Raw genomic sequence first — 23,916 nt, 5'->3', positions numbered from 1 at the left:
AGCTTATGGGGGCAATCTGAATTCCAATGGAAACTTCTTTCAACCAACCTTTAGAAGAAGGTGGATATATTTTTAAGTGACTGTAACCAGATTCCAGATTCTGCCCTTCTTTGTGTTGGAGGTTATGTATCAGTGGTGGGTTTCAATTTTTTTTAGAACCTCTTTTGTAGGTGTGGCCTGCTTTGTGGGAGTGGCTTGCCAGCCATGTGACTGGGTGGGAGTGGCTTGCCAGCCATGTGACTGGGTGGGCGTGGTCAACTTGTAAAATGTGGTGAAACTCACTTAACAGTGCTTTTGCTTAGCAACCAAAATGTTGGTTCAGGAACTCTGGCATTTGAAGCACGCAAGTCTTAAAGCTGTCAAGTTACAAGACCCTTGCACCCCTAACCCTTTAGAAAAAAAAACCCAGGGTGTTCAAACTTGACAGTTTTAAGATTTGTGGACTTCAACTCCCAGAATTCCTCCTCTCGCTCTTCATCTTGATGATGTGCGGATGGGCGGGGGGAGGGAGCTGGAACTGGTTGTGGAACCAGATTTGTGGAACCTCTTCTATAGAAGAGGTTAGAACTGGCAGGAACCCACCCCTGTTGTGTATGTATTAGTATTTTTGGGAAAAGGTATCTGTCCTAAGCAGTGATTAGTGCAGTAGGTTTTCTACCTATAACTGAAAGGAGATTGATTTACAGGACACATAGTGAAGAGTCAGACAAAGTCTAGCACCTAGCTAACTATGTCCTACCAGAAGTACAGTCAGAGAGTATTTACTCCATATATATGAGCCTGAGAAGAAAGCAGTTTCTCAGACAAAGAGTATACAGCAGCTATATACTGGGAAAAGTAGGTGTTGATGTCTTTCCAAAGGACCTCTCTACTTCACAAAGATTCATGTCAGAGATCATTTTAATGATTACTGAATACATAGATTCAACATCTAGAAACTGGAGATCATGATTATGAACAGTTTTGAAAAACAAACATACATTGACCACCAGATCAAGTATTTCTAAAATACAGTTTTACTAGAACACTCTTAATTTAAGGAGAATCTGATAAATCTATAGAACTCTTCTCAAGTTCTTGGTCAGCTGTTATGCAGGGCTGGCTGGGCTTTTGACAGGTGGTGACCAAGATGGCTTCGTGGATGCTTTGCGCTATATACTCCAAATTCTTGGAGTTTATGCTGCAAATGTTCATCTGCCCATTGGAAAGAAGGTAGATATGTTTGTGCTTCTCTAGGAACTCCACTTGGGAGGCTGGCAAAGAAAAAGAAAGGCTTTACTTTGATGGATCTTCAGCTAACAAGAAAATTTTAGCTTAAATAGGAACAATATGTGCAGCTGGTTTGTATGAAGGGCTGTGCATTTTATGCCAGAAGACTGGCAAACATCTAGGAAACCTATCTATGGAGATTCTCAGCCATCCAGCCATGATCGTCCCAAAGGTGCTTTTTTTCAAAAGGCAACTCGATTTTCTTGGTTTTTTTTTTTTGAAGACATGTTGCTTCTCATCCAAGAAGCTTCTTCATCTCTGGATGGTGGGGAATGGAAGGGTTTATAGTCCTTGCAGACAGCCAGTCATTGAGAGAGAGTCATTGAGGCCACTTGGAGGTTCATCTGTGTCTGAGTGATGCAAATGTATGTGGAGCCTTCTAGGAACTGCTGAAAGAACAGTGTTGGAGACTGGAGATAGATAATGATGTACCCCTCCCCGTCTGTTGAGAGAGGGCTGTTCAATTTAGACATAGATGGCCTCTTTCACCCAGCGGCCCTCTCTGTCCAAAATGTGGACTTTGCTGTCTTCAGAAGAATGACCGTTGTCTTTTAAATGCAGATGGACTGCTGAATCCTGTCCCTTATCATAGATAAACCTCCATGTGGTCTCAGTGACTCTCTAAAAGAATGCAAATGACCAACTATCTCCAAGGAATATAAATCCTTCCATTCTCCACCATCCAGTCAGAGCTGAAGAAGCCTCTTGGATGAGAAGTGAAATGTCTTCAAAGAAAAACAAGAAAGTCCAGTTGCCTTTTGAAAAAAGCACCTTTGGGACATCTAGGAAACCTCCTTTTAATGGAGGAGGAAAGGCATTTTGATCTCTGGGGGCAGCTATTCAGCCCACATCCCAAGCCCTCTCCAGACAGCTATCAAAATCAGCCAGACATTCCCAACATTCAGAGGGGGGAAACACAAGAAAATAAAAGCCTGCAATGGATATAACGTTACTTTATAGAAAGACTTCCATTTGTATTCCAAAATAGCAATGAAAGCAATAAAAGAGGATTGCATTCAGACCACAGCTACATTCATAACTCCGTCTTTTGTAAGATTCGTCTGCCCTCTGTGGTTTTTGCTTTCTGCATTCAACCCATTCCTGGCTACTCAAAGGTTGCCCATTCCTGAATCAATATAGGCATTGCCAGATTTGGGCAGCAGAAACCTGAATGGCACCATGTGTTCAGACAATAGGTATGGAAACCTCCAATGGTCATTTAATTTTTGTAGCCAAAATGTAATATGAATAAATTAAATGCATACATTTACTTAGAGGGTCTTTGGGTTATTTGTCTTTCCCCATCACCCTCTGGATGCAATCAACTATTGTAGAGCTAATTAACTGAGGGTAATTACACCATAACCACATGGAAATATGTGGAACTCTATTTGTTTCTAAAAAAAAACCTTTTGGTTTTTTTGATACCTGGTTAATAAATTTTATTTAAAAAAATAAATGTTATTAATTTTTGATGCAGAGCTTCAGTTTAGAAATATGAATCAAAGTTGAGTTGACAGAATTCTCAGATCAGATCAACCTTGTTAATCAAACTGAAAAGTTGCACGGAACTGCATGATATCTCGTTTCAAATCAATGTTGATAATTTGGAAGGGATGTTGTAAATGTGCAATAGCTGATTTTTTTTTTCCAGATCAAATTGTTCAGAATCAAAAATTTCAAACTATCATCAGTCCTTGAATTCAAGGATTGAATCAATGATCAGCACAGAATTCAAGGTTTTGATTGGATCAACATTGATTTTCCCAACCTCCATGGAAGATATTTATACTTTGGACCAAGAAATAGGGAGTGGCCCAAACTTACCCAATGTCTCCCAAGTGCAGCACTCCTATCACTAACTCCTACTGAGTTTATCATGAAGGAGTTGCATAGTTTCGACATACTCTGATGCAGAAATGAAAAAAGAAGCCATATAGCAGTTAATGTTTCATCAATCAGTGGTTAGGAAGATCTATTCTTGGTTTGTCAACAACTATTTATTGAATACTTACGATTCAATCCACTAAAGCTGTAGACTCCCGACTGCCTTGTAAGATGCTCCCAGGAACCTGGTGTTCCCAGAATCCGCAACTTCTCTTTCAACTTTTCCCTAATCAACATAATCCTCTTTACTAGGGTCTGAAGACTTTGTTTCCTAAGAAGGTTGGAGTTCAGAAAAACAAAAGAAACCCATGGTTTGCAAACCAATCATGTCTATTTGGAACTGATCAAAAGTTCGATCTCTTATTACAGCAATTAGTTAACGTAGCAAGGCTGGGAAGAGTGTGTTCTTGCCAAAAATAACAGTTCTAAAATTGTACTGGTTGATCTGGCTTTCTCCAACATGATAGCAATAGCAATAGCAATAGCAGTTAGACTTATATACCGCTTCATAGGGCTTTCAGCCCTCTCTAAGCGATTTACAGAGTCAGCATATTCCCCCCCAACAACAATCCGGGTCCTCATTTTACCCACCTCAGAAGGATGGAAAGCTGAGTCAACCCTGAGCCGGTGAGATTTGAACAGCTGAACTGCAGAACTGTAGTCAGCTGAAGTAGCCATGATGCGATGTTAATGTGCTGAAGTACATTCTCCATATTCTTGGTAAATAGTGGATCGTGATATTACTGCAAAACCGAATCTGAGTGGTCACCAGAACCAGAAGTTTACTCTTCTGAGCTTTAACACTCGTCCTGGAGCTAATCTTCAAGGAATTTCTCTCTACTGGAATATGTGCTTTGGGGTATTCAGTGAGTCGTATTTATGTGGTGCTTTCCTACTGGTTGATTGGTATGTTGATGGCTGGTGATTGGCAGCACAAGGAAACAACAGCCAACCCCCAACTATCATCATACCTACCAACCAACCAGCCAACAGGAAAGCACTACAAAGATACAAATAGCCCAAAGCGTATATTCCAGTAGAGAGAAGTTTCTTAAAAATGGGCTCCAGCATGAATCTGAAAGCTCGGAAGAGTCCTGGTGATCAACCAGGGGAGGGTTTCAAATTTTTTTATTACTGGTTTGGTGGGCGTGGCTAGATGGGGGGCATGTGACTGAGTGGGCATGGCCAACTTGACATCACTCATGCACACTCAGTCACATGACTCCCCCCCCCCACCAAGCCATGCCCACCAAAATGGTAGTGAAAAGTTTTGAGGGGGGGGGCAAGCTGGGGCTCTTTGCTGTCTTTTTTTTTATTCCCAGAGCCCCTTTATTTTGTTTCGTGGGCTCTCTCACAGGCAGCTTGTCTTTCTGGCCCACAAGCAGAGAACAAAGTTGCTACCTGCCCCCCCCTTCCCTCGGTCTCCGCATCTCTGCCCGCCACCACTATGTGCAGCTCCAGCACATAGAGGCTGGGGCTGAGCAGGCTGCAGAGGGTGCCATAAGCCCGGTTGATCAGGGCGGCATGCTGCTCCAAGAAGCTGCGCTTTCAGTGCTGGAAGAAAGAAAATGCCCCCACTAGTACAATGGTTATGAATAAAATTTTAGAAATAGCGGAAATGAATAGATTGACAATGCGGATTAACGAAAAAGAAGACACAGACTTCTACAAAGTCTGGGAGAAATTATACTAATGGTTTGATAAGAAAGACAATGAGAATTAAGATATAAAATGAGATAGTTGATTAACTTAAAATGACTTAAGCAACAATTTAAATATACAATACACAAAGACTAAGTGACAAATGAGAGAAGAAATGTATTAGAGGTGAGAATTCACCTACAAGTAATATCAATAGACTACAGTGTTGGGAAAACACTGATAGGAAAAATCCGTTATAAATACTTGCATGGAATTAGTAACCTAGTCTTATACTAGGCAAGGTGAGATGAACTATGTGAGATGAACAGTGCCATCTGCGCTGTAAATATGTAAAGAGTTTTATTTCTTTTTTTTTCTCTTTTTTTTTGTATTTTGTAAATCTTGCCTTTTTTAATAACCTTCAATAAAAATAATTAAAAAAAAAAAAAGAAGAAGCTGCGCTTTGCCAGCTCCCATCTGTGATCTGCGGCTGAAGTGGGCAGTGGTGGGATTCAAATAATTTAACAACCGGATCTCTGTCCTAATGACCAGGCGGGTAGGCGGGGCTTAGTGGTCATGTGACCGTGTGGGCGTGGCCAACTCAACATTACTCAGGTTGATAGGCACTTTGCCTTAGCTGTTACAATGTAATCAGGGTTAGCTGGAGAGGCAGTTTCTGTAAGCAGGGCAATAAAGATTAAGCTAGAAACAACACCAGAATGTTTCCTTCCTGCCTTCCTTACAGGATTAGCCCTGTAAAGCAGAAAAAAAACAAAAGAAGATTTTTTCCAACAATCGGTTCTCTGAACCTCTTAGAAAGTTAAGAACTGGTTCTCCCAAATAGGTGTCAACTGGCTGAATCCCACCACTGGAAGTGGGGTACAGGTACAGCAAGCGCTGCAGGGCCAGGAAGCACTGCCGGAGCCCGGCCAGGTCCAGGGAGAAGCTCCTGAAGAGGTCTGTGCAGGGCTCTGGTGGCTGCAAAGTGTGGCACGAGGGGCAGAAGCTGGGCCTCGCTGCCCCTGAACCCAGCTGGGCCCCGCAGCTCCAGGTGCAGCGGTGCCCAGCCACCTGGGATCGGGCCCACTGCGGGGTCCTCACGCGCAATGCCTGCTGACACATCCGCTCTGGCAGGTGGGCAGGCGGGCGCTCTGTCCCCATCCTGCCCTTCTTCATGCAGCAGGGGCTCTTCGCTCTCCTGCTTGGGAGATGTAGCCTGGGGGGGGGGGGAAGGAAATGGCAGTTCAGGCTGTTCAGGAAAGAAACCGCCTCAACAGCCTTTTCTTTCTCTGCTCGGCCTCTTGCAGCCACCTTGTGGCGTGCAAGTGGCAGGCTTCTCAGACCCCCCCTAGGTAAGAGGGCAATGGCAACTCCTGGGAGCATTGCTGGGGCTGAAAGCTGCCACCATCTTCACACATGCTTTGGACTTGCAAGTCCAAGGGATGTGCATGCGTAAATATGGCAGTGACAGTGGCTTTTTTTTCTTGCCAGCCAATCGGAGCCAAAAAGTGCTCTGTTCTCATGTTGTTGCCAAGCTCCTGGAGAGCCATGCTTATGCTGGTAATCCAGAGGGCAGGGGGAACCGGCCACCGCCTCCTACCTCGGGAGTCAGCCCGGGGCAAGCTGGGAGGGGCGATGGCAACAGCAGAGTCTAGTACTTGGGGAGGGATAGGTTAGTGTGCAGTGTGCTCCCAGCCATGCCCTGTGGGGCCTCCACTGCCGGTACCCTGAGTCCAGGGCAGTGGACTTAGGGTACCAGCAGGCTGGGTGCCCAAAACAGCACGGAGGTATGGGCAAAGGCTGGGAGGGAGATGCAACACATGAGGGACTCCTTGCAGTCTCGGCTTGTCCGGGCTACAGTTGAGTCCGCTGCCCTGAACTGGCAGAGGCACCTAACCTTGCCCTCCCCGAGCGTCAGGCTCCGCCATTGCCATCGCCCCTGCTCGGCTTGGCCCCAGCTGGCTCCTGAGCTAGGAGACAGTGGCTGGTTCCTCCTGCCCTCTGGAACAGCAGCATGAGCATGGGTCTCCAAGAGCTCGACACAACATGAGAACAAAGCACTTTTCAGCTTTCTATCTGCCCTGAGCCAGCGGACGCATTTGCAGGGCACAGCTGGGAGCGCACTAACTTTGCCCTCCGTGCAATACCTGGGAGATCCTAGCTGTAGTTCACTCATGAGCACCATTGGCTGGGAGAGTCAGGCCAATGGTGCTCACAAGTAAACTGAGGCTCCTAAGTGGGATCGAGCTTCCCCACTCACACTTTCAGCTGACAGCATCGCTGGCAGCCACTTCCTGAAGTCTGTGCTCTTCCCGCTGCTGCTTGCACTCCTCGATGCGCGGAGGCAGGAGGCAGCGGTTTGGTTTGCTGCCTGCGAGCTCCGGGGGATGAGCAGCCAAGCAAGCAAGTCAAGATCTGCCAGCTTCCTCTAATCTGCAGTTTAATCATGAGCATGGTGCTCACATTAGAGACAGCCGGTGTGGGCACTATATCTAAAGGGCAGGCAGTCTTTGGCAGAGGTGGTGCCGACTCTGCTATGTGGCGCTGGGGACCCTGCTGGCTTTTGGGGCTGCTGCTCACCGTATCCTGCCCAACGCCACACAGGAAAACTCCCTGGGAGTTCCGGGACACCTCGCTGCCACCGCAGCTGGGATGGGGACGAGGACACCGTTTCTTCCTCCCCACTTGCTTCTCATGCCATGGCCACTGCCCTCTCCTCCCACCACCTTCTTATTATGTCACCACCCTCTCCAGCATGCAAAGTTTGCTGGCCTGTCTTCCCCATCCCCACCACAATGCTTACCCATGTGTTGGCAGGAGGAGGCAGTGGATGCACATGGTGAAGGTGAGGCAGGGCAAGCATCTGAGCAGGCACAGACCAGTCCAGGGGCATGGCCAGCCAGAAGTCACTACCGATTCTGCAACCCAGGCCAGCGTATTACTACCGGTTCAGCTGAACTGGTCCGAACTGGTAGGAACCCACTTCTGTGACCAACCTAGATTTGATTTTGTAACATTATCCTGGGACATGTATATTTGCCTTCATTAGTGACATTACTGGCCAGGAATGTTAGAGGCTGTAGTTCAATAATTCATTGGGAAAGGTAACCGTACTTTTAAAATGTGCATAGAAAGATGAATGACCACCAGTCCTACAGTTTAGAACTTCCTAGAATATGCACTGTAAAAAGACATTGAAGAAATAATTGGCTAAAAGCAGTACAAACAAATGATTCCTAGAAACCATTTTCAAATACATCAATATCCGGAGGGTCATGCTGTGCTTAATAAGCACCACTCAAGGTAACTGTTGTCACTTCTACTTCCAATAAAAAAACAAGCTTCATTCTACTCATCAGTTAGAAATTTCAGGCTAGAAATGTTGGGAATTATGAGTGTTAGGAATATAATTCTAATGGTTGGGTTGCAATATATAAATCATGTAACAGTGGTGTATCTGTTTCTTTAAATCATACTGTAAAATGTGATTGGTTACTGTTTTTTCTCAATCAGCCATAAGAGGGAGCCAGAATGACTGTCAGCTCTCTCTGTTCGGTAGATGCTGGGCTGATCTGTTAGAAAGTGACATGAGCTATTGTAAGTTTTGCAACTGCTAGCAAACTTTGAGTACTGAACTGATTATATGACACTGGACTATGTTATTTGGATTATCCCTTAACTGAAAGACATTGATGACTGACTGTCTTATCCGTGTATGACTTGGACTGTTTGATGGACTCTGATACCTCTATTTCCACGAAAGTAAAAGCCTATTGAAACCGCAGTGTCTCGGTATGCTGGTTTGTGTGTATTCCAACACAACTCTCACAATGCTTCTCTGAATGTACTCGCTCTCCCAATGGGGAGCTTACCTAACAATGAGAATTGAATTCTCAATGTAGTTGGGAAAACTAAATTGTCTGGAACTAGAAGACAATCCGAATAACTTATTCTAACATTTGTGTCTTCGTTCACCAGTGTTTTCCAGAATCCTTATTCTTGTTTTATTTAGATGAGGACACTAAAGATGACAGAACCTCCATCTGAAAAATGATTTTATTGGCTTTTTTCTTTGTCTACCCTCATACCAAGCAAATAGTTTATAACTTAAAGTATATTCTTGGATACTTTACTGTTGTGGCCCAGCAGGAGCCGTTGGAGCTGCCACCAGACTCCGACAGGAGTGAGGGGCCCTATGAGTTGGCTCTGGAGGATGTGGAGGACCCTGGAAAGGGTTCCGACTCTGAGCAGGGCACAGAGAGGCTGGTTGGCCACCAGAAGGAATCTGAGCCTTGGACCAGTGGGGAGGAGACAAGGGACAATGAGCCAGAGGCCAGTAGTGAGTTGTTCCTGGATGCACGCCATCAAAGAGCTACTAGGCGTCAGGAACAATTACGCAATTACAGAAGGTAATTGCGCTGAGCTGGTGGTCATTAGGCTACTTGTGCACACTCCCCTCTTTGCAAAAGTCAACACAGAATTGAATGTCAGAGAACTTTGTGTGAGCTTGGCAGGCTGGATTGCTGCCAAGCCTTATCTGTGTTTATTGCTGCCCGAGTTTGTCTGAGTTGCTGCCAAGGTCCTTATCTGTTTGTTATGCTTGGCTTTCAGCCACCAAGGTTTTGGTTTCTTGCTATTAAAGTACATTCCAGTTAAGCTTGTCTCGGCAGTCATTACTGGATGGAGGAGGGGTTCAGAACACTTTACTATAGCAGATGGATCATCACAGTCCCAAGGTGGTAATACAGAAAGCAAATCTCATGGCTAATATAAATTCAGACTGTCTGGTTACATGCCTTCCTTCTTACCATTCATAGAAATGATCAGGACTGGTCAGTACCATTGTTATCACCCGTGCCCCTAAGCTGGTGGGTCCAAACCATGACACGGCTATTAGCTGAGCTATCTGTGAGTAGATTCGGATCAGAGTTTGATTGTCTGTTGTCACCACAATGAGGTTCCCGATTCGTTCATCTGCATGATATAGCCAAGGAGACACAACACTGCAGTATTTAGTGTACTGTAGTTGAATCAGTATTTCTTTGAAACTAGCTGTCTCTAAATATTCCTTCCTCCCCTAAACCTCTTAATGTTAGGGTTCTTGCCATTTCATCAAATACAGAAACTGATTCTGATTCACTCTCTGTAGAGTTCACCAATTGCTAAAAGAAAAATTCCCCATGAACTTAATTTTAGGGATGGGGCCTTGGAGAGGAGTTTATCTTTCTTTGAGGATAATATATTGTTCTGATTAGAAACAGAATCCACATCAGGAGATGAACGGTTTTCTCTTCTTTCTTCCTCACTTCACAAACTCCAGGAAAAGCAGAGTTGGATTACTCTTGCCAGAGATGTGAACTGATGTTCAAGAAAGATTTTTGAGTTAGTCTAGGATCCGTCTAATTTCAGGGCTGAAAGTGGTAGACCTATCCGACATTAAATCCATCAGACGTTAGTAGGATGACTCAATGTCTAGCAAGGTAACTTCATGAGACCTACTGATACTAGGGATGACGGATGAACTTCTAGTTGTAAGACCTTCTGCAGAAGTTGTGGACCTTCAAAAAGAGACTGGATTTGGTATAGGGTCCCCTGCTCAAGCAGGTGGTTGGACTAGAAGACCTCTAAGGTCCCTTCCAACTCTATTATTCTATGTTCCTCCTTTCCTCCAATGCTTTTTGATAGGCGTGCATTTCTATCCTTAACACAACAGAAGTTGAACCTGTTTAAGAGAGAGGAGCAAGAATATGTGCTCCAAATCAAGGATTTCCTGATCTCCAGGAAATGATGTGACAACAAGAACAGCTTCAAATTATTTAATTGCTGCCTGGCTGTTGCTGTGGCTACCTCTCTTTGCATCTAAGTCTTTGTTGGATTCTTTTGCTTCCTTCCTACTTCAGCCTTTTTGCTTAGGACTCATTCTTTTTATGATGGACAGCTCCTCTGTTTTCCTGTTACAGGGAGGAATTGAGCCAAATCGCTTGGAAGATAAAAAAATAGTTTAATGTCAATAATGAAGGCTTTATTATTGTTCAGCCGTTTTCATTTGCTATGTTGCCCACTGAGGGGAAAATTGATAGAGTGATATAAAGCTTGTGTAATGTCCAAAAAGACATGGATTCAAATAGCTCTTTGAAAACAACAACAATGCTTTGAATATGCTGAAGCCACCCTATACCCAGATTGGTGAAGAAGTGCTAGGAGTGATGCACAAGTCCTATTTTTAAAAAATCAATAATTTCTGGTCTAAGAACTGAGCCATTGACACTTGAGTTTGTGACATGCCCACAAGCTTTCCAAATCTATTAAGTAACATAAGTTGTTTGGCATCACAAAGCCGTTTTGCAGAGCTCAATTTATGACACATCAGAATGGCATCCATAGCTCACAGTCTTGTCTTTATCTTTGGATAAAACTATCCAAAGCATAAATAATATAGTCACTGAGCATCAATGCAGCAAAGGAAAGTCTGTAATTATTGTCCAAAGGGAATAGATAAACTCTAAGGTGAACCTTTCAGTCCTGAAAATTCAAGAACATAATTTCTTTTTTCTTGTATTCAGAGCCCCCTAGTGTTTGGGCATACATATTGTTTGATATCTTTTTAGAGAGCATTTTGTTTTAGAACTAGAATGCATCTGCACTTATTAATTAATTATGCATTGATGTTCAATTATTTCCATTGCTACTTTGACAGAAAAGATCATATCTTATAAGCAGACTTCTTTTTTCAATCTTCATGCCCTCAAATTCAATCTTTAAATTTCCTTAAGTGAAGAGAGCAGATGATGAAAACTTGATGACTCTTCTTGAAATTTTGGAGAACTATTGTTAGTCAGGTAGTAATTTTGAGGTCTATCAGGATCTGTAAAAGTGAACCTTTGAGATTGTACAAGTACTGATTAAAGTGGATGATAATGACAAATATGTCATGCAGAAAATGGTAGACAGTTAATAGCAAATACAGAAATGGGTTTGCCGGTAATCTTGATGAAAACTAGTGCAACTGTATATCTGTGCACTGCTGGGAACAAACTTGGAAATGCAATCCAAATGTTTCCCTGGCAAACATGTTTAGTCACTGAGAAAACAACCCTCTTTATCTGGGTTGCAAATACCTATGCACTGAGGCACATAATGATGGACTTGCAGATGGTTACTATTTCAAAGAAGACAACACAAATTATGACTGGCTGTTTCATGGGTATATACCATTTCTAGAATCAAAACTAGGAATCTTCTAATGGAAAGAAACAAAAGTGTGTCCAACTTCTTCATGTAGTCAAGGAAAGATAGTCCCTGCATGTGCTATAACAATGGCAATATCAATTAGGCTTAAATACCACCCCAAAGGGTTTTACAGCATTTTCTGTGTTGTTTACAATGAAGCAGCATGGCCCCAAAGCCAACAGCAAGTACATGTTTCAAGGCACATGTACTTCCAATTTGTGCAGAGATTCACAAATGACATTTAGGTGGTCCCAGTTGCCAGACGTGTGGCAAAGATGGTTGAGAATGCAAACACTTACCATATAAGCCAAAGTTTTTAGAAAAGGACTGAGCACATAACAGCTCAAAACCTTTGTTTACAAAGAAACGTACTGCCCAAGCATCTCTGTCCAAGTCTCCTGAAGCCAATCCTTGAGCTGAGACATCAAAAAAGGGGAAAAGATGCCTTCTCTGGGGAAACAATGGAAAAGAAGAAGGGAAAGACAGCAGATGTCTTCTTATAAATATAGTTCGTTGGTTATGGTGAAGGTATGTAATAGTACAATTTGGTATCAATGCCACCTTATGTTTAGCTTAGAAATTGCTCTTCACTGAGACTATGGAACTTCTGCAAGCAAGACAGCAGAGATTATAGCTTTTATATCAAGTACAGAAATTATGTGGGCTGTCAGAAGGGGAAAAAAGGTACATCTAACATTCATTTTGACAGTCCCCAGTATGTATGTCAAGTCTTGCAGGCTAGTAATTGTGGATGTGCATTGTCTAAAAACAATGCAGGAATAATGTCTGAGAATCGACACAGAGGCAACTTAACTGTCCTCTCTGACTCCATTCGAAGGAAAATAAACCCAGTTACTCTGTTCTAGAATATCTCAATCATTGGAAATGAGAGAAAGATGTTTTGCATATAGGTAGTTTTCAACTTATGAGCCATTGTGTTGAGATCGTTTGAAATTATGATGAACCATCCAAAAAGCACTCATGACCCAGTTCTGAAGTTCTGCTGACTACACATCCATGTGGACATGTGACATCATTTTGGGCACGGAGCCACTAGCCCATATTTATGGCCATTTACAGCATCCTGTGTCATCATGATTTATAATATTTGTGCTGAAAACTAATGTTTCCTTCTGGTTTTCGGCAAAAAATATCCCATAGCAAACTATGGCTTAACTTAACGTATATGATGATCACTTAGCGACCACAGAGTTCTCTTTAATGACCTCTGTGTTCATTATTTTTCAGCCATCATGACTAATTAGGACTCTAACGAGCAAACTCCATTGTGGTAATCAGTTAATGACTACCTGTAGTATCTATTGTTCTCAGGTTCAGTGCATTCATATAGAAATAATTCAATTGTAATTTGAATGCTGGTCATAGAAAAGAATCATCACTGTTGCCATGCCACATACCTTCTTAGTTTCAGAATATGTAGGAGGAATTAAATTGAAAGGGTTCTTAAACTTCACAGATCTTGCAGTTCAGCCTAAGCTAACTCAGAGAAGGGCTCTAATGCCAGACAGGCATGGTGTCAACAAGATGGATACATCACTTTTGCAAGATATAATGTAGTCTCTCTCTCTACATATCGTGACCTCTCTGGTCATCCTTCTCCTGATGTCCTCACTTGCCTTCATCATTGATGCAACTCTTCTCCATTCAGAGGACTTCAAGCCAATTTCTTCAGGAGCATGCAGGCATATAATGGAGCCTTCTGGGGCATTCTGCAAGGACATCCAATACAATAGCTATCACTTTTGATGGGCAAGGACTTTGGGAGTAGGGCAGAAGGCTAAAAAGACACAACTGGGGGCAAAAAGAGGGAGAGATCTACCAATGGGTTATTTACTGTAATTACTAACAGTTTTGGAAACAACACAGTTGATTCTAAGATGCTAGAAACAGTATACACAGGTATCTGCCTCCATGATCCATAAGAGCACGGGGCAAAATTATAGATCTGTGGTAGGGGATATATTCGTTTTTTTTCTTCTGAAAAGTCTCCTAAATTCATATCCATGCATATCCTATTAAAGTGTTGGAAGATGGAGAAGAAGTTAATCTTTTTTGCTCTTTTCTGCTGAACTGGAAAAATTGTCAAATGATGTAATGTGATATAGGTCAAATTCCCACATTCCTAAAACCATGACTATGCTCTGAAAGTCATTGTTTTCTTTTTTCTTTTTTTAGAGGAGAAGAGCAGTCAGACCCTGGTGGCTGAATTAAGAGGGTCATCAGCCTAGAGTCGTTATGTTCCCACACATGATCTAAACCCAACCCGTCTTCACTTGACTCTTACCTACTGCCTATTTAGTGCTGAATGATCATTGACTAGATTCTTGCGAGCAATAAATCTTAGCTGCAACTTAACATATGGTCCTGATCCTTTGCACATGTCACAATGCCTTTGAGCCCAATGCTCTAACCACTACACCAGATGGTTATAGGGATGTTGCTCTAACTAAGCATAGAAATTGTTGCTTTCTGGTACCTGAAGTTCTGCCAGAAGCAAATCTATGTCAACCAACAGCTTGATGGGATCCCAGTAACGGTAAGAACGAATGTCTGCAAAGCCAGCATCTTGGAATATGCAACCAAGAATGTCTGAAAAATACAGGGATACCCATTAGACCATTTTGTGCCACATTATTGTTTTTAATTTGGACAGAACAATGCGCTGATAATAAATTATGAGATGTGACTCATAATTCAGTGATTGAGTGTATGGTTTATCTTCAGAGGTCTAAAATCTAATATTCAATTAAAAGTAATCAGGTAGCTCAATTTAAGTCTATTGAGATCTACTTCATAGGAAAGATGAAAACATTTCACTAAATGAATCAAGGGTGCATAGTAGATTTGTTGTTTTGTTGTTCATGAAATTGGATGTGGTTTGGTTTGTTTCCCAGGCTAGAGACAGGTGACAGGTATGTTCTCAATCTCAATGTTCTGAAACACTAAATCAGTGCATGCATGATTTAATTACTACATCGCTACAGGAAACATTTTATTGTTATTAGAGTTGTCTTTTGAAGCCCTCCTGATAAATCCAAGTCTCATTAATATTTATTTTATTTATTTATTATTTTATTTTATTTTATTAATTTGTATGCTACCCACTCTCAAAGAGACTCAGGGCGGCTTACAAGTAAAAAAAGGGAAAGGGAAGGACATACAAAAACAAGACAACATTAAAAGATTCACAACATTCACAACCTAGGATGGGGCTGGACAAAATCAACAGCCCCAGGCCTGCCGGAACAACCAGGTCTTGGTCGCTTTGCGGAAGGCCGGAAGGGTAGTAAGCGTCCAGATCTCCACGGGGAGATCGTTCCATAGGGCCGGAGCAGCAATAGAGAAGGCCCTCCCCCGGGGAGTCACCAGCCGACATTGACCGGCAGATGGAATCCGGAGGAGGCCTAGTCCGTGCGATCTTATAGGCCTAAGGGAGGTAATTGGCAGGAGGCGGTCTCTCAAGTAGCCAGGTCCGATACCATGTAGGGCTTTAAAAGTAACAGCTAGCACTTTGAAGCGTGTCCGGAGACCAATGGGAAGCCAGTGCAGCTCGCGGAGGATAGGTGTGACGTGGGTGTACCTAGGAACACCCACTATCGCTCGCGTGGCTGCGTTCTGGACTAACTGGAGTCTTCGAACACTCTTCAAGGGCAGCCCCATGTAGAGCGCGTTACAGTAGATCTACACAGATACATCATTAATCAGATGCTTAAAGTGGTTTCTGCTATATTCTGAGCTCTAGATGGAAGGTGAAGGTAACCACATGACCTTCCAATTTCTTGATTTGTTCTTGTCGTGTCTGATTTTCCTTCCTAGCAATGTTCCCAATGGCTTTAAGTTTCAATTGTAGGACTAGGCCAAACCATAGGGATGAAAAAATATATATTAGCTACCCAGTTGTGGTTCACCAATATAGATAATTGCTGGAGTTGAATGGTTGGGTCGGTACCAACGGTGCAAAAATTCAGCTCCAATCCATATAGCACCTGTCCCACCGATCGTTTGAATACCACCTGCCTGTTTAGAGATAATCAAGAAATATTTTTTTAATTAACTAATCATGTAGAAATGTTAGCTCAACGTTTCAAAAAAATTAATTTTCATAGCCAGTGTTTCTCAACCTCAACAATTTAAAGAAGTACGGACTTCATGTCCCAAAATTCTCCAGAAAGTATATTATGCAAACTCAACTAATGATGGTTTGTTTAATAAGTCATTGTTAAACAGATCACTGCTTCGAACTGATGAAAGAAATGTCCTACTGGTTTTGACTCCAAGTGGGGAAAAAAGACACTGAGCCCTGAACAGAAAAGGTGATCACATGCTTCAATGTTGGTGGAGAAGAAGAGAAGGGCTGAAGGAGGGGCTTGCTAGGCTTTTTATAACCTGTTCAGTCCCACCTCTCTGTTTCCTGTTCCTGTGTAAGAAATGTATTCTGATTGGTTGTCAGACTCCCATGGGGCCATGCAGGGGCAACTCTCTAGGCTGTGTTTTGAATCCAGGTTTGGTTGAGTTCTCAGATGCCATGTGGTGAGTTGGGGCCAATATTATCATGCTTTAATCCCATCCCCCTGAAGCTGAAGTAGAGAAGCCTTTATTATGTAAAGTGCACTAGCTTGGCCTTCTTAATGGCCCATTGACAAAGTGGGGATGGGCAGGAAGCTACAGGCAGCTATTCTGTCTTTTAAAACATGTTTCTTTCTTTTCACATCCAGAGAAATATTCTGCCTTTTCAATATTTCCTAGGATATTTCATTTTTCTGGGAGAGGGCTGGGTGATAACTTCCTACAGAACCAAAGATGAATGCCAGCAGAAAGTATGAAAGACAGAAGAAGAATTTAGCTACTTTCTTTCAACAGGCAACCTAAAAATTGATTCTGGACCAATAGGCATTGGGTTAGTGTTGTTGACTGCAAGATTGAAGCATCTCTTCTTCCTTTCATTGGAGGAAGGGTTCTCACGTTTGGGCCAAATCACAGTTTTCTTTGACAAGAGCAACTGTGCAGAGCAGAGAGCTCTTTAATTTTTTCATGATTATTCCCAAGGTGTTAATGGCCTTAAACATTCGTTCCTCTCATGCCATGGCAACAAAATAAGCTGTCATAATTAAAAAGAAAAAGCTCCATTATTTCCAACAGGGACTCCATGCAAGCTTTTGAATGTAATCATTAAGGAAATATATATATATATATTTGTTCCTTCCATATCTCTGTCTCCTAGGCATATGGCCGTACTCATATAAATATCCCCATACCCTGTTGTCTAAGAAAGCCTTATTGTTCTTGCCAATAACCAGCTCCATGGCTGTTTTGGTGAACTCCACGATGCCCATGTCTCTGAGGTATTCATGATCCAAGGTGGGATCTTCAGGGATTTTCAACAGAATCTTTTTCACAACTGGTGGGATCCAGGTCTCATCACCATCATCAGTGTGGCATCCTGGGAAAAGCAACAGAGCTGGCCTGAGACATAACTACCAATGCTTCAGGGATGAAAACAGTGCCAGTCAACATGCAGTTACTTTCATTACAAGCATCACTGCCTGAGTCTTTCGAACTTCATAGAACAAGGGTGCCAAGCTCAATTTCATTGAGGACTGCATCAGCATTATGGTTGCCCTCAATGGGCCAGTTAACCGGGTGACGGTGACGAGGTGGGCATGGCTGGGTGGGCACAGCTGGCTCGAAGCCGCTCACTAGGTGTGCCTGACTTTTGATAGCTGGATTGGAATGGAACAAGTTGCACCATCTAACTTGTCATGGGGACAATTCGATGCCCCACAAGATCCTCACTTCCCCAAACTGCTGGTAGGAAACACACACACACACACACAGACAAACACAATGCATTCCAAGTTTGGGGACTCCTTGGGGAGAGGGTCTTCTCTCCAAGCCTATGTATGATTGGCAGTTTGTAAGCTCAGATGTGGATAAAAGTCTCCAAGAATTGAGAGGGGTGGGGTGGGGCATGCACAGCATGCCAAAGAAGACATTCTTCCCACAATCCCAGACATCGTTGAAATTTCCCTGTTCGCTGTCCCCTCCCCGCTAAGCAGAAAGCAGAGGACAATGCTGCTGCATGTGGCAGTACGGAGGAGAAAATTTGCGGGAAGCCATTTCTCCGAGTCCAACTTCTGCCTTGACAGATCCCTGGAGAGCAAGAGGAGGTGGCAGCGGGTCAGCGGTCCCTGTTCCTGCACGAGGAAGGCTCAAAAGGGAATCACCATTTCCAGTCATGTGTGATAACGACGCTGGCTTGTGGGGGCAGACTTCCCTCACGCAACTCCAGTGGTGGGTTCTGGCAGCTGCTACTGCCAGTTCACTCAGGGGCGTGCCGTGCGCACATGCGCAGCACAACTAAAATTGCTCTGCACATGAGCAGAAGCAAAAAACAAGATGGCGGTGCCTATGGCGCCGCTGGGAGGACCGGTTCGGGGGCATGGCAGGCCTGGGTCGCTGCCTGTTCCAGCAACCCAGGCTGCCTGGTTACTACCGGTTCGGTTGAACCGGTCCAAACTGGTAGGAACCCAACACTGTGCAACTCCCTCTCCACCCCCTGCACCTGCTCCTCCTCTCCAGTGATCTGTCAAGGCGGAAGTTGGACTCATAGGAAACTGCTTCCTGCAAACTTTCTCCTCAATGGTTCCACATGCAGCAGTGTCTTTCTGTCTCTCCGTCAGGGTCCAGACAAAGCTGGAAGGAGGGTCTGGAGGTCCCCTGTGATGGAAGGTGAGACTGCCAAAGCCTAGTCCGCCAGAGGAGCATGCAGGGCCTGCCGTCCCCAGTGATAGTCTTGCCCTGCTGGCCAACTATAGCAATAGCAACAGCAGTTAGACTTATATACCGCTTCATAGGGCTTTCAGCCCTCTCTAAGCGGTTTACAGAGTCAGCATATTGCCCTCACAGTCTGGGTCCTCATTTCACCCACCTCAGAAGGACGGAAGGCTGAGTCAACCTTGAGCCGGTGAGATTTGAACCGCCGAACTGCAGCTAACAGTCAGCTGAAGTGGCCTGCAGTACTGCACTCTAACCACTGCGCCACCTCGGCTCTATGGGAAGCACTCAGAACTATCTTCTGAGTGCTTCCCTTTCACCCAGAGCGAGCACCCGAACAGGTTGGGATGGGGCCAAGGTGGCAGTGGCCAGACCCTCGCTATCTCCAGGGCAGCCCCATGGGCTAGATCTAACCACATTGGGGGCAGATCTGGCCCACGGGCTTGTGTTTGATATGTCTGCCATAGAATAACATCTGTCTCCCTGCTCCTGAAGACTCATAACAAGGATGAAAATGATAGCGTGATGTCTCCTGATGGTCATTAACTGGAAATGCCATTACAGGAAGTACGTTGTGTAAAAATAGAGAAATCTCCCCTCTTCAAGTCTGGAAGTCATGCAAAAACCCTGCATATGATATATTAATATCTGTATCTCCCTGAAAGCTTAAGGGAAAGTGGACTGAATCCATCTAACCATTCTCTGAATACAGGCAGTCCTTGACTTAGCAATAGCAGTTATACTGCTTCGCCATGCTTTTACAGCCCTCTCTAAGCGGTTTACAGAGTCAGCCTGTTGCCCCCAACTATCTGGGTCCTCATTTTACCCACCCCGGAAGGATGGAAGGCTGAGTCAACCTTGAACCTGGTGAGATTCAAACTGCCAAGTTTGCAGGCAGATGGCAGTCAGCAGAAGTAACCTGTAGTACTGCACTCTAACCACTGAGCTACTGCAGCTTAGAACCGTTATTGAGTTCAGAATTACAGTTTAAGCAGGTTCCCATGTGACCGTGCCTGATTTTAGAACCCTTTTTGCAGAGGTAAACACCAGTTTCCAGCAAAAGAAATATATTGTGGTTTCAGGATGCTGAAAAATGCCATAAATTCAGACTAGTTGCCAAGCACCCACAATGCAACAATGTGACCATATGGGGGAGGCGGCAGTTAGAACTTGGAATCTGGATCATAAATTAAAGACTGCTGTAACATTGGATGGTAGCTACAAATAGTGAGGATTTGTAGCTACACAGCATAGGATAAAGATTCTTCTCTAGTTTATATAGACTCTGGTCTAGTTGGGACTAGGTCCCCTTTTCATGGAGACATGTTTTTTTAAAAAATATATTGACCATAATGTTCAAAATAAAAAATATACTAATCTCATGTGATTTATGGGCCTTTTCCATTGAATGGGCCTTTTCCGTTGAATGACCTTCCTACAGACATCTATCTCATACCTAGATTATAGTCCTTCATTTTGCTATTTCTGTTAGTGCTTCATATTTTTCATTTTACTCTGCTGCTTTCTGTGTTGGTTTTATGTGATGTTCTTCATTGCATTTGATGATGTATGTTGCAGGGATTACAGTACAACATTGTCCCCATATCTTCATATCTCCTGTTCTATCCTAAAGACTAAACATTTATCGGATACTCATTGGGATTCTGAAACACTGCCATTCTCACAAGATTTCCCAGGGAAACATTCCAACTTGTAGGGGACTGTACCATTTAGAGATTTTAAAAAAATGTGAAATAGAACATAGAACATAAAATAACATGGGTTGGAAAGAAACTTGGAGGTATTCTGGTCCAACCCTCTGTCGAGCAGGACATCCTATACTAATTTGGACAAATGGTTATCCAATCTCTTCTTGACAACCTCCAATGAGGGAGCAACCACAACTTCTTTAGGCAAGCCACTCCTGATTGTTCTCAGAGTCAGGAAATTTCTCCTTAATTCTAGGTTGGATCTTATAAAAGATCTAATAATTTCCCACCCATTATGTCCTGCTCTCAGGCTCTTTGAAGAAGTGTCTACAATGTGGTTTAAAGAAAGTCGATCTTATCATCAAAGTTTGTTGTGGATTATAAATCCTAGTAAGTGTGAATAAATGTTGAGCCTTGGCAATTACTTCGACTTTTGGAAGTAGTTTGTCTTTGCCTTCTTCTTCTTAGGGCTAAGATGAAATGACTGTTCCAAGGTCACTCAGCTGGCTTTGTGCCTAAGGCAGAATTATGATCCCCTGTTCTCCCAATCACCAGAGAACCAAAATGGAGCTGCTTCAGATATGGACAGTACACTAAACCATAAACCTTACTTACTGTGGTATCTAATAGGGCAGCATATACATGTTTGTCAATAGAGATTTCTTTCAAAATTGGTATTCAATATGAACGGGGCTATTCGTATCTGAGAAAGAATTGGTTTACCTGCATGGCAAAGGCACACTTTTTGGGGTGAGGGATCTTCCCTGTAGACATCTAAGGGAACGTCTATTGCCGTGGCCAAGGGAACATCCACGAAGACAGAAAGAGTTGTCATAGCAGAGTTTAGCTAAGACAAAAATGATTTTTCAGACAGACTATTGTTCTGTTGGAAAGCTGGTCTACCAAGTTCTAGTACAGCTTGCAGAGTTTCTAAGGCAACTGTTTCCTGGGAAACCAAATATATTTGCCCTTCAACATTCTGAACTAAGTAAAAGATAATGCATCAGATGGTTTATCAGTCATGCTATCCTGCAAAAATGAGCATGTATTTGTTCATCTGGTTGACTGGCAGAGACCATGTATACACTCCTAATTCCACATATAGCGCCACACTAGCTTTAGATTTAGGGCTTGTTCACAAATTGTGTCCCACCATAACATGGTTTAATTGGTTTTTGGTACAGCAGCTGGTATGAGCCCAACTGATATATTTTGGTAGACGTGTCTTTAAGCTCCATCTCCTTTGGTGACCTTCTCAAAAGTGACACATTGAGAAGCTATTAGGGTTCCAACGGCACAAATTCTCAAAGCTGCTGGCTCCAAATTTTGGAAGAGGAGGAATCCAAGACATATTTACCTAGCACTCTGCTTACAAGAGGCCTACAATTAGCCAGTGACAGACAAACTTCCATAATTGTTAATAGATGTTTTGTAGTACCAATTCAGGTGAGCCCTATCCAAAGCATTGGCAAGCAGAAATGAAGCTACAGACACCTTACCACAATCAAAATATAGAACACTGTTCTGTCCCCTCTTCTCCACTCATTAAACAGACGACAGGCAAACAACTTAAAAGGAACTCTCTATCAGTTCTCGGCTCAGACTGGCTGCGAGCCCAAAAATAACATAAAGTCTCTGACGAGATAACAAAATACCAAACAAAAACTCTTACAAGCAATGCACTTCTCCAAGTGTCTTCTTGAATCAGAAAACAGAAAACAAAGCACTTTTCCAAGTGTATCTTACATAAACCACGACTGATGATCAATCAATGTTGAACGAACCACGGAACGTTGACTCCTGCAACCAGGGCGTGGCACCATCCATCCTTTTATCACCCGAAGACCCACTAACGAGCCCCAGCTGCATTGTTAAACTTGCATCCCGAAAAGACTCACAGAAGACTGCTGCTGAGTCACAACAGAACACTACATTAGATTGGTCTATCGGACTCTCGTGTTCTAAACCAGCTCTTGTTCATAATATATTGCTGCTAATGCATATGGATTTAATGTTAGATGGGAATTATTTATTCACAATGAAACAAAAATTTTATTGTTTCTTGCTTCTGTGATCAGGTGGCCAGCACCAAATTAAATACCAAGAGGAAAGAGATGCTTTTAGAAGTATTTAGTAGGTTACATGGGAACAGAACTTTAGGCTTTAAATTCAACAGGGTTCTTAATCCACTAGGAACAATAACAAGGAAAACTTCCCTTTGGGTCTAAGTGAAAGACGTTTAATTATCATTTCTAATTACCTATAGAACCTCAGGTTGTGCATTCCTGGGAGAAACTTAGCTTGAAATGAGAAATAGTGAAGATGTTGGGGAAGAAATAGAAGGAAGAATAAACAAACGAAAAGGTAGTAGACAGATTAGTTGACAGCTTTTTTTCTTAAATGGTACTTTGGTCCTATTGCAGTGTTTCTCAACCTTGGCCACTTGAAGATGTCTGGACTTCAACTCCCAGAATTCCCCAGCCTGGGGAATGCTGGCTGGGGAATTCTGGGAGTTGAAGTCCGGACATCTTCAAGTGGCCAAGGTTGAGAAACACTGTCCTATTGGCACAAAGTTTGGGAAGAAGTATTTCAACTTATTCCAAGAAGAGAGAAGGGAGGGAGGGAGGCAGGAAGGAAGGTTTTCTCTGACAGTTTCCAACATTGTGTATTGACCGCTAGCTAGCATTAAAGATACCATGCTAAAATCTGTGTGGCTCTAGTCCAATTCAATGAGCTGGATAACTGGAGTTCTAGGAGCCATGCCTGAGAATGTGGCAGCCCTTTAGTTATAGTATATCATATAGTATATCCTATCCAAATATTAGATCTGCGCTTAAGATCTCTCCAGACCAATAGCACAGGGGGAGCATAGGTAATTGACAAGGATATAATCATGGACTGATTTTTTTAAAAAAAATCATAAGGCACCTTTTATTTCAGTTATGAACATTTTCCTTCAATTCACCCAGAAAGTAATCTAAAGTAACTTAGGCTGGTCATTTGTATCTTGAGTATGTCCTGCTGTGGTTAGGATTGTCCTACCCATTTTGCCAAGTGGGGCCCTAGACTTCTACCCCATCAGAACATTGTTCATGAATATGGGCAGAGAAAACTCTACCCAGTTCCATAGTATGCTTCAGGGGTGCGTTCCTGCTAGTTTGAACTTCTTCTATAGAAGAGGCTCCACAAATCTACCATGCCATTGAGAACCGGTTCCAGCTCCCTCCTCCACCCGTCCGCACCATGCTTGCACCGCCCACCGCTCACTGATTGGCTGGCTCACCAATCACCCCACCCGTCTGTAAGAGTCCTATCTAAACCTTTTAAAGCTGTCAAGTTTGAACATCCCTGGGTTTTTTTTCTCTAAAGGGTTAGGGGTGCAAGG

At 43.2% G+C, this 23,916-nt stretch overlaps 1 protein-coding gene across 1 annotated transcript; it reads right to left on the bottom strand.

Annotated features, from left to right (window-relative positions):
• Positions 1-1,035: 1,035 nt before the first annotated feature.
• On the bottom strand, positions 1,036-21,366 carry GOT1L1 (glutamic-oxaloacetic transaminase 1 like 1). Its single transcript, XM_032228752.1, has 9 exons — positions 21,255-21,366; positions 17,304-17,488; positions 15,942-16,065; positions 14,525-14,637; positions 13,665-13,757; positions 12,327-12,477; positions 9,606-9,771; positions 3,285-3,427; positions 1,036-1,253 (listed from the first exon to the last, which is right to left on the bottom strand). The coding sequence occupies exons 1-9, from the start codon at positions 21,364-21,366 to the stop codon at positions 1,036-1,038; spliced, it is 1,305 nt and encodes a 434-aa protein (XP_032084643.1).
• Between the last annotated feature and the right edge of the window lie 2,550 nt (positions 21,367-23,916).

Source organism: Thamnophis elegans, chromosome 13, assembly GCF_009769535.1.
Source record: "Thamnophis elegans isolate rThaEle1 chromosome 13, rThaEle1.pri, whole genome shotgun sequence".
In the NCBI taxonomy this organism is placed as follows: Eukaryota; Metazoa; Chordata; class Lepidosauria; order Squamata; family Colubridae; genus Thamnophis; species Thamnophis elegans.
Note: the sequence above shows the minus strand (reverse complement) of the source record. Positions and strands in the feature narration are given on the sequence as shown.

Excerpts from the sequence above, each read along its gene's own strand:
- GOT1L1 (XM_032228752.1), bottom strand. The coding sequence starts at position 21,366 with ATGACAACTCTTTCTGTCTTCGTGGATGTTCCCTTGGCCACGGCAATA. Across the intron at positions 16,066-17,303 it reads AGGCTTTCTTAGACAACAGG|GCAGGTGGTATTCAAACGAT; the intron begins GTATGGGGATAT and ends ATCTCTAAACAG. Across the intron at positions 14,638-15,941 it reads TATTGGTGAACCACAACTGG|ACATTCTTGGTTGCATATTC; the intron begins GTAGCTAATATA and ends TGTATTTTTCAG.